The sequence below is a fragment of the Anomalospiza imberbis genome, chromosome 19 (assembly GCF_031753505.1).
Source record: "Anomalospiza imberbis isolate Cuckoo-Finch-1a 21T00152 chromosome 19, ASM3175350v1, whole genome shotgun sequence".
In the NCBI taxonomy this organism is placed as follows: domain Eukaryota; kingdom Metazoa; phylum Chordata; class Aves; order Passeriformes; family Viduidae; genus Anomalospiza; species Anomalospiza imberbis.
Window position 1 is genome coordinate 9,146,879 of NC_089699.1, and position 10,729 is coordinate 9,157,607.

At 40.4% G+C, this 10,729-nt stretch overlaps 1 protein-coding gene and 1 long non-coding RNA gene across 4 annotated transcripts in view; one reads left to right on the forward strand and one right to left on the reverse strand.

The window, feature by feature from the left end:
* ABCC3 (ATP binding cassette subfamily C member 3) overlaps nt 1-10,729 on the forward strand; it is a 47,081-nt gene that overhangs the window by 23,334 nt on the left and 13,018 nt on the right. For all 3 annotated transcript variants that reach the window (XM_068209603.1, XM_068209604.1, XM_068209605.1), the window contains 9 exons: nt 2,124-2,301; nt 3,062-3,223; nt 4,268-4,360; nt 5,685-5,888; nt 7,109-7,255; nt 7,653-7,740; nt 8,538-8,604; nt 9,739-9,865; nt 10,182-10,358. In XM_068209603.1, coding sequence (XP_068065704.1) covers nt 2,124-2,301; nt 3,062-3,223; nt 4,268-4,360; nt 5,685-5,888; nt 7,109-7,255; nt 7,653-7,740; nt 8,538-8,604; nt 9,739-9,865; nt 10,182-10,358 — 1,243 coding nt within the window. The remainder of the gene's footprint in view (nt 1-2,123; nt 2,302-3,061; nt 3,224-4,267; nt 4,361-5,684; nt 5,889-7,108; nt 7,256-7,652; nt 7,741-8,537; nt 8,605-9,738; nt 9,866-10,181; nt 10,359-10,729) is intronic.
* On the reverse strand, nt 6,993-10,232 carry LOC137485221 (uncharacterized). The gene is made up of 3 exons (XR_011005222.1): nt 10,125-10,232; nt 8,814-9,038; nt 6,993-7,283 (listed from the first exon to the last, which is right to left on the reverse strand). It is a non-coding gene; the product is annotated as an uncharacterized lncRNA (long non-coding RNA).

Below are 10,729 nucleotides of genomic sequence, written 5' to 3' on the forward strand. Positions count from 1 at the left end.
GTGAAATGCTCCATTTATAAATCTCCCATGGGCAGCTTTGACTACAAATTACCTGTTACTCTGTGATTCAGTCCAAAGCAATTTCTCCCCATTTCTAAAGGATTAGCTGTGAAATCAAAGTGAAGCACTGCTGGCTGGATCCAGTGGTCTCTGGACATCTGATATCCTCATGTGTGGATGGTGGTTGCAGCTGTGGTGTGACTTGATGCTCCAGTGTATGGTGCTCTGGCCATGCTGCTGTCATCTGGGAAAGGTTTTGGGCCGTTTTAGATGAGTTCATGTGCTCTTAGTTGTGGAAATTCACAGTTGCAGTGAATTTCCATGTGAAAGAAAATTACGGTTCTATTAAAAACAAAAAAAAAACAAAACAAAAAAAAAAAAAAAAAAAAAAAAAAAAAAACAGAGAAAGAGATCATGAGAGAAGTGGTCTGTCCTCAAATTCTCTTTGTATGAGAAACACCTTTACCTCCCATCTCCAGGGGGGCCAGTTGCTCAGCCTTTTACATAAAGGAATTTGCACAATCCTCACATTTTTTTCTTTATTAGTATTTTTCTTAAACTGAGGAATTTGCCAGATAATCATTAGCTAGGAAGAAAGCAATAGTGGAATTACCAGAATTTCTACCTAACAATTATTAATGGAAAAGCCCATAGTCCTATTAATGCATGAGAGAGGGATGGAGCTTGGGTGGAGGTCACAGGTGGATGTAGGGAAAGGGAGAAGAGAAGGCTCTTCTCCTATTTGAGTATCTCTTAAAAATAACCCATGTTCTGAGATCATGATGTTCTGTGGGTGGTTTGTGATATACCCAGAAATTTGCTAAAAAGAGGGTCTGACCAAGTATGGTGGCATTTAATAGATGACAGTCTCTGTTCTCCCAGAGCCCCTGCTGAAGAGGAGGCTGCAGGCTGCCTCCTGAGAACGCATTAAGTGTAACCTATTCTGGGAATTTCTCAAATTTGCATGAATTCCTGAATATGTTTCAGTGATATCTCAAGGCATATTATGGTGAATTTCTTCTCAAGTCTAAATTCCTGCAGTCTGGGAAAATGCCCATCTGATGGTAAGAGAAGATGAAAAAGCCTTGGCTGTCTGGCAGACTGCAAGTAAGATAGTTTTGTGTTTCTAACAAGATTGGTGAATCCCTGGGAATACCCAGAAGAGGTTTTCCTGAAGCTGTTCCCTTTTGCAGCATGAATGAATGGAGCAGTGCAGAAATAAGATGTCTCTGGACTGGAAGAAGAAATATGTAGCAACTTCATGCTTCTACTACAAAGCTTTGGTTGCTTGATTTGTAGTTTCCGGGTCCATTTTTCTCCTGCTGATTGTTTGAACCATGGAGCCAAATCTCTTTCTCTCCTATATTTTGGCAGTTCAGTATTCTGGTCAGTAGGCTGAAATCACAAATGTGATTTTTGAGAGCACTGGACATTGCCATGTGTCACTCTGCTTGTTTGCTGTGTGTCAAGGTGCAGCTTTGGCAATGAGAGCAGCTGGGAGGAGTGAAAAAGGACTTATCAATAAAAGATGCTATAGACAGCTTAATGGTACCATTTTACAAAAAAAAAAAAAAAAAAAAAGAAAAAAGTAAAAAAGTAGGAGTGAAGGACTCTTTATGCATCCATCCAGGAGGATGTCTTTTAATTTAGCTTTTTTTTTTTGTGGGAAAACACCCCAGGCAGAAGCACTCAGGCTGCTTGAAGAGGATTTGGGTAACAAGCTGGTTTTGCCTGCCCTGCTGCACTGCCTTACTCTGTCCTATCATTCACCTCTTGCCTTGAGGGCCTGCCTAACAGAGCTCAGACAGTGCACTGTGTCTTTAAACCTGAATCTCAGGGGAAACCAAGAGTTTCTCTTCATATTTCATTTTCAGGCTCATTTACAAATGGACTTTGTCACTGGCAGAGCTGCAGGTTTTGCTGTTGGATCTTTGCAATGTTGTTCAACTGAAATCATAACTCAGCCTATGTCCTGGAGAGGTGTTTGTTTTTTGTGGTTAGGGAGAGGATGTGGCAGGATGCTGTAGTTGGGAGAAGCTGTGTTATGTCCCATTAAATTTGATGCATGGCTTTTAAATTTTTGTTTCTTTTTCCTTTTCCTTCCCTACTCTGCTGACAAACAGTGTATTAATCGGCTTCATTAAGAACAAAGATGCCCCAGCCTGGTGGGGATTTTTGATTGCAGCTCTGATGTTTATCTGTGCTGTGCTGCAGACACTCATCCTTCACCAGCACTTCCAGTACTGCTTTGTTACTGGGATGAGGCTAAGGACTGGGATCACTGGGGTGATATACCGAAAGGTAAGGCTGGAAGCATTTTGTGGGCTGGAACACCAGCCAGGCAAGTGTGCTCAGTTCTCACATATTTAGGGAAGGTTAGGCATGTTGGAGAGGAGTAGCTTCTTGGAATATTAAAAGCTTGGAGGTTTGGTGAGTTTTTAGGAGTACCTCTTTCATACTTTACAGAATTTTCCAGTGAGCCGTACTGTAATATGGGTGTTCTGGTAGGTTGCTAGACATACCAATACTGGTTCACTTTAAATGCAGGAAGAGGAGAGTCTTAGATTAGATGTAAGGAAGAAATTCTTCCATATGAGGGTGGGGAGGCCCTGGCACAGGATAGCTGTAGCCCAGAGGAGCTATGGCTGCCCCACTCCTTGAAGTGTCTAAGGCCAGGTTGGATGGGGCTTGGAGCAACCTGGAATAGTGGAAGTTGTTCCTGCCCATTGCAGAGGGGGTGGAACTTCAAATTCCCTTTCCACCCAAACCATTCCGTGATTTGGAAGAGGGATCTAGGAGAAGAGCATATTTATGCTATGAGTGGATCAGATCCAACGAGGTTTTCTTCAGATTGCTACACACTGCTTGAGCTGCAGATGTTCATAAGCAAAACCATTTCATGAGCTCTTGTTCCTTGGAGATCAGGAATGGATGTAGGTGAAGTTTTTTATTGTTTTTGGAAGAAGCACATTCTTGGACAGTGTCATTTTGCTAATTATTGAGGATTTGTTCTCCGTGTGTATCAAGATGGTGGAGGCATTGAAGCTCTCTCCCTTGTCAGTCCTTAGCGATCACAAACTCAGCAAAGCGCTCATCTACCGTTGGAGAAATTGTCAACCTGATGTCAGTGGATGCCCAGCGTTTCATGGACCTGATGACTTTTCTGAACATGTTGTGGTCTGCGCCACTCCAGATATTTCTAGCTTTGTATTTCCTCTGGCAGGTACAGACATTGCCACAATTTTATTCACAAATCATCTCAATGATGTGCAGGCTTTTTCTTTTTCCATTTCCATTTTTTTTTTTTTTTTTGTCACTTTGACCCTTCACTGCGTTTTTTACCAGCTCTAAGTGTTCTGTCCTGTAGTAAAATAGCTTTTACTGCTGTACACCCTCACATAGTTTTTTTAATTTAATTAAGTTAATTTTTTAAATTTAATTAAATTAAGTTAATTTTTTTGTTCAGCTGATAAGCTAGATGGGCGTTTGAAACAGAACATTTCCTTTGTCTTTTCACTGTTCTTACCCCACTTTGATAGGCTCAGTCTTGGACTCTTGTTCCCAGTATTTGATACAAATGAGAGCTTGAAGGAAGTGGTTTAGAGACCAAACCAATCAAAAACCTGGATGTAGGAAATGTCATGTGTAAAGATTATATCCTGCTACATAAAGAAGTTTTGTGCAAGTCAGTGGGAGACAAATCTCACCTGGAATAACCATAATTTTTCATTTGCTGCATTGTGACATTGTTTCAGGTTTATTCCAGGTTCAGTTTGAGCACTGGCTTTCAGACTTGTTTCTGCACAATTAATGTCTTTTACTGCATAAAACAGTAGCACCAACTTAACCATATTGATTTCAACTCAAAAGCCATTAAACTGCAGCAGCTCTGAGTTGCTGCTGTGCTGGAAGCTAAGCTCTGGTAGCCAGCAGTTTGTATACTTGTACTCACACTGAGGTACTGGATTAATTCCCTAAATTCAGTTCCCTTGGTGAGAGAAAAGTCAAAAATTCCTATCACCAATACAACAACAACAACAACAACAATAGTTATTATTATTACTATTATCATCATCATTATTATTCAAAGTGGTTCCTGTCCTATTTTTCTGTCTCCTCTTCACAGTTGCTCTGTGGAGCACAACACTTCACTGGGATAAGTTCAACTTGTCAACATTGATTTCTGTTTCTATCACTTACTGTTGTTTTAATACTGACTGTAGGGTACACTCGGGTACAACAACTTACTCTTTCTTTTTAAATCAAGACTTTAGGGGCTTCTGTGCTGGCTGGAGTTGCTGTGATGGTCTTACTTATCCCATTTAACTCAGCAATAGCAATAAAAACCAGAGCATTCCAGGTAAGGTAGCAGCAGAGAAGGTAATGTTACATGAACTGGCAGCTGTGCTATGAGAAATGAAGACATCTGGCGTTGTTAATAAGAAGCCATTTGCAACAATTTACTTATGAGTAAGAATGTACTGATATATTTAATAACTGTATCATCTTAGATACTTTTTCCATAGTGAATTGAATGCAATTTAAGGGAAAAAACCTTCTGTCATTGTGCCAGTGGCTTCCTCATACCTCTGGAGCGAGCGGCTTTTGGGATTAGCAAGAGATTTCTTTGTCTCCATATCCCTTCACCTGGTGTCTTCCTCTAGGAATATCTAGAGAAAGGCAAATAAATGCCATTCTTTAAGCTGCAAATGAATGTTTTCGGAGGTGGCAGCTAAAACCTGACAGTTTGAATTTTATGCTAAAAGCCAGTGTTGATGTTCACTGCTACTTAGCTGGGCCATATTTCATTTATTATCATAAGGGAAAATGATCCTTTATTCCTTTCTTTGTAGTCTTAGTTCTCTCTAGTCAGGGAAAGCTGAAAAAATACCAATATAACAGTGCCCTCTGGCTTTGTGCTAGAAAAAAAAATCTATTAATTGGCTTGTGCTATGCAGCCTATCAGACTGTTTGGAAGACTAAAAAATAAATGAAAAGCCAATCTCTTGGTGTAAAAAAAGGTAAGAGTTGGATATAAATTAGGACTTTCAAGCACAGCCTTAGTAACAGAGTGGTATTATTATATGCCTTAAAGAGAAGGCTTTTTAAATCTCTTGGATGCTGACATGTTAGTAGTAACATTCCTTTCCTCCCTTGCCCATTATGAGATGCTTCGAGCTGCATAACTTGCTGTGCATATGTGTGTGAATTTTGTCTATAAATTTGAGCAGGGATGTTTTTATTTTAATAACTGAATGAAACACTGTATTTTAATACATAGGAAAAAAAAAACCCTAGAGGTAGCCACAAATTTCTAGGGATAAGAAATAAAATGTGCAAACAAGGAAGAAAAATATCTGAAGAAATCAAAGGGAAATGGTAGGGTAGTATTTCTGTGAAGTAGCTGAATCTTTCTTTAAGATGGGTTAAAAATGTAGCTCTTAAGAGTTAAAATGAGTGGAAAGCTTTTGTACTCTGCTTTCCAGGCATTTTCTTTGATTTCTCTTGTCTTTGGAGGTAGACTTCAGCTTGCACAATAAGCTGATAACAGTCTGGTTTTCTGTAATTACCTTTTGCATCCTCTTTTGAAATAGCCTGAGGGCCACCACAGCTGTGAGACGTATGTTGAACACTCTCCTGTAGTCCTGGCTGTGACTCTGTCTCTGTGTTTACCAATAACCCAGGTGGAACAAATGCGGTACAAAGACTCCCGCATTAAATTAATGAACGAGATCCTGGGTGGCATCAAGGTGCTGAAGCTCTATGCTTGGGAACCATCCTTTTCAGAAAAGGTCCTGGAGATACGGAAGAATGAGCTGAGAGTTTTGAAAAAATCTGCCTATCTCAACTCTTTGTCCACCTTTGCCTGGATCAGTGCACCCTTCCTGGTAAATTAAATTTGCATGGCTCTCTAAGCTGTACAAGTGCACCCTTGAAGGATAAGCCTGAGGCTTTCTGCTTGCTAATGTACATAGAAAAAAAATGTAAAGTTTTTGAAGAAATTATTCACATGCTTTGATACAGAGTTCCCTGTTCTCAAGAGCCCTTTTGTTAATCAGTATTAAAGTATTTTGTGATAAAACCTGCCAGTGAAAGCTGGGAATAGCTGTCACAGAAGAATTTCCAACCACTTCAAAGTACTTCCCATAACAAATTAAAACTAGAATTTGAAACCTCAGAGATCTGTGAATAGCAAAATAGCAAAAGAAACTTTAATTGAGTCAGTCAGGGCAACGTCTGTCTTTAGCTCTCATTTCTACCTTCATGTTGCAGTGCTCTGCTTGTTTTAGTGAGAGAGGGAGTTGTTAAATTATTCTACAACTCAAAAAAGAGATTGATTTAATGTGAAAACTGAAGCCTAAATCATAATGTTACCAACTCTGATATGCATTTTTCTCAATTTTATCTTTTCCTCTATTTTCTACTTCACTGGACTGTGATCCCTTTTGCAGAAAGGGTTTTGGTGAATAAAACCATTTAGATAAGTCAGTGGTCAAAACTATTCCCAGCCAACTTTTCTTGAGATTTGAGACCCAGCCCTGCAGGAATTATCTGAACAGCCTGGAGGTTCTGCCCCTTTCATAGTTCCTTAAAGTCACTGCACTTCCTCCAGTGCACACTCCTCTTCCTGCTCATTGTGAGTTTGCTGCACAGGATGATCCTTCCATGGTGGATGGCCCCTGTCGTACTGCAAGCCAGCAAATAACTTGGATTTCACTTCCTTCTCTATTGATTAGTGAATCTTGTTTGCTTAGCCTGCAGTTTACAATGGGAAAATTTGCTTGGGTGGAGCTGGAAGAAACCACAATCCGATAACAGCTTTTCCTTTTTATTTACCCAAGTCCTGTAGTTCACCTCTTGAAACTTAGTTCAACCAAATGTAGCCACTAGAAACCTGCCAGGTCGTCAATTCTGTGTGCCCTTTTTCTGTACCTGCTTGTCCATAGGACTTGACATTTTTAAAGCATGTTGAAAAGGTCAAAAACAAGGAATTCTCCCTGTTTTGTGGTTGGTACTTTTATTTCCAAGATGCCTATCAGGACTGAGTGCTTTTAAAATGTCAGAATATACCAGACATCTTGCAGTAAACTCCCTTTCTGGCTTTCAGGTAGCACTGACAACATTTGCTGTGTATGTCTCTGTGGATGAGAAGAATATCCTGGATGCAGAAAAGGCTTTTGTCTCCCTGTCCTTGTTCAATATCTTGAAGTTTCCCCTCAATATGCTTCCACAAGTCATTAGCAACATTGCACAGGTAAGGAGGGCCTGGAGCACAGGTTGTTCTGAAGAACTTGAACTGAAAGATCATATCCTTGATTTCTGGAATGCAGAGACCTCTAGCATCTGCCTGTTAGCTGGTTTTCCTTTTAATATCCTTTCTTTCCTCATGTCCTACATTGGAAAACCTGTTATCTTCTGAATGAGCCTGTGTGAATTTTGCTTTGCTCAGATGAACTCAGCTTGGTGTGATAAATTTCACAGTTAAAAAGCTTGAATCTCAGCATAAGACTCATTGCAGGGGAAGAATGACTCACTGTTCAGGAAGCCCATGGGGGAAAGCTCAAGGCATTGTGCATACTTTCTTTTTCAGTAGTAAGAGCGTTAAGTCCTCATTAAAAGAATGATGAAATAATGTCACATTCTTTTCTTAGACAAGCGTTTCCCTGAAGAGAATTCAACAGTTCCTGAATCATGATGAACTTAATCCAAATTGTGTGGAAACAAAAGTGATTGCACCAGGTAAAGATGTTGATATTTTTCTAAACTATGCAAATGCAGAAGACATATCTCTCTTGGACTGGTTGAGCTATGAAAAAAGCCAAAAAGAAATTAACAGTGGTAATCTTGGGTTAAAAAAAAAGGGAAGAAGCTGCTGCTCTGAAAAGTGTTTGGTGTTCAGGCTTTGTGGAAATCAGAAGAGTTTCTGGCCATATTTCTGAGCTGGTTGGGCCTGAGTTTGCATCTGCAATGTACCAGATGCTAACAGCACTGAATATGGAGTGCATCTGCTGACTGTGGACAGCAAGACTTGTTCAAACCTTTCACACTGCACAAATGCTCAGGAACTTTGTGAACAATTTTGATTACTTCTGTTCAAAACAGAAGTAGCCCCAAACAGTTGAGCAAGCCAGGTGTGGCAAGCAAAAAGCTGCAGAGTGTCAAAGTTAATCTGATAAATCAAAGTAAACAGCATGTAGTGATCTCCTACTGATTTGAAAAGAGTTTTTGAAGTAAAGTTGTGGTGATGCTGAACAGCACATGTTGAGAGCAGCCCCACCAGGGCAGGGTGAAGCAGGGCATCTTTTCAGCTCCCTAGATCTGTCAAGTCACAGTCTATAGCTGAAGTGACAGTCAGTTACTGTCACTGTGAAGAAGCCTCTCATGTGACCCACAGGCATAAGCCTGTGCTTCCCATGCCAGCAGAAAAGGGAAGTGCAGTGTGTGTAAATAAAGATCCCTCTGTCAGCCTTTTCTCAGTTGTGCTGTTGTGAGTAACACATTTCCTGACCCTCTGTTGTTGTGTTTTTGCTACACAGGCAATGCCATCAGTGTAAGAAATGCAACGTTCAGCTGGGGAAAGGAGCTTAAGCCAACGCTGAAAGAGTAAGATTTCTTTGTGCAGCTGCAATACAATATCTACCTGGTCTCTGGCTCTTGGGAGGCCTGTTTGAAAGGTGTCTGGTAAAAACCATGCATCACATGTCAGCATCTCTTCCAACTTTAAAACATGGAGCTTGTGCCTCATGGCCTTAAGCTTTATAGAGCAGGGCTGTAAGGCTTTAACTCCCCAGCAACCAGCACAAAATAGTTACGTATTGAAAGACAGGCTCCATAAATTCCTTTAATAGGCATTTTTAACTGAAGCATTGTATAAATCAAATTGATCTGATGGATTCTGAGGACAGTTGAGATGTCTGTGTTTGGACCTAGGTGTGCCAGCAGTGGTCTGTTCCTTGAAGAGGCTTGTGGCAGATTCATCTCTGTGGCAGTGGAAAGGCCATCTTCAGACTGTGGGGGTGAATGTTTTGCACATTTGCCTATTTGAATTAACAGAAACAAAATTTACCTGGAAGCATATATACCTTCTGTTATGCATCAGGATCTATGTAAATAGAAGTTTGGCTTGATTTCACTAGTGAAAAGCACTTTGACAGCAAAGAGACTGTGTCCATCAGTCGTTTTTATATCAGTTCACCTTCAGGGCCTAAAGCAGTACATTTAAGAACACAGTAGGTAAAACAGTAAAGGATTTTAATTGGGGAAGTCCTGTTTTTCTTGTGTCATTGTGAATCCTATTTACCAGTACAGGAAATACAGTTCTGAAGTGGTTTGAACATTTTTAGATGGGACGTATTCACTCACTACTTTCGTACATTTGCTTTTGGTTTTAAAATCAAACCCCAAAATACTTCTGGAAGAGTGTCTGTTTTCAAAATGCTTATTAATTCAATTTGACTTGCTGATGGATTGATACAACACAGCAAAGAGTCTTAGAAGGCTTGTTAACAATCCTACTGCTTTAGAGACGAGCAAGATAAATTATGCTGGGTTTTCATTTGCTCCTCAAGTTCTGGTTACAGTTGATTGTATACAAGAAAGGGAGGAGAAAACCAGTGACCAAGCTTTGCTTATTATATCCAGTCAGGCTGTGTCTGTGTATTTCAGCCCTGGTTTAAAGACCCCTAATGTCTTTAGTAAACTAATGTTCAATTAATTTCCAGCCTATTTCCTCCACAGTATAAATATGTTGATCCCCAGTGGTTCTTTGGTTGCCATTGTTGGCCACGTTGGCTGTGGGAAGTCTTCTCTGGTGTCTGCCCTCCTGGGTGAGATGGAAAAGCTGGAAGGAGAAGTGGCTGTGAAGGTTGGTGTTTTTTTATGAAACCATTTAATGATGGTAGGGAAATGTGCTGCTTATGCCTGCCCTTGCTTAGAATGCACCTCAGGCTCCAGAGGGAATTCTAGTTGCTCCTCTGACAGCTTGTCTGCATGTTTGAGTTTTGCTCACTTTTGTATGAAGTTCCTTTCCTGGTTTGATCAACGATACATGAGCAGTTAGCACACATACACATATAATGTGAATGTATAGGAACCAGGAGCTATATACGTGCTGAAGGTCTTACTCAGAGCATGAATTCCTGCTTGTTATGAGTCAGAGATTTTCTCTCTCCTTTCTCTAGGGTTCTGTTGCTTATGTGCCTCAACAAGCCTGGATCCAGAATGCCACGCTGAAAGATAACATTTTGTTTGGCCAAGCTCCTAATGAGGAAAAATACGAAGATGTCCTGGAGTCCTGTGCTTTAAAAACTGATCTGGAAGTGCTGCCAGGAGGAGATCAAACTGAGATAGGAGAGAAGGTAATTTTTTTAGGCAGATTTTCTTTTTCCAAGTCAGACCTGCCTGGTGATTCCTGCTCTTGCTAAGGAGAGAGTACTGTAAAGTCAGCACTTCATTTGATTTGATCTTCACAATGGCACCCTGCTACAATCAGCACCAAAACAGGCAGGGTAGTTGTCCAGAAAGCACTTTATTTGAATGTTTTCTTAACTTCAGGCTTGTGTGGGTATTGTGGTGCAAAATTACACATCCAGCCCTGGAAGATCAGAGTGCCCTCTATTTGTCATGAATTGTAAAGGTGCATCTGTCCAGAATCACTGAAGGCCTTCCTTTTCCTGTAGGGATAAAAAGGGAGGGAACACATGGTTGTGCTTCAAGTGAAAAAAAAAAT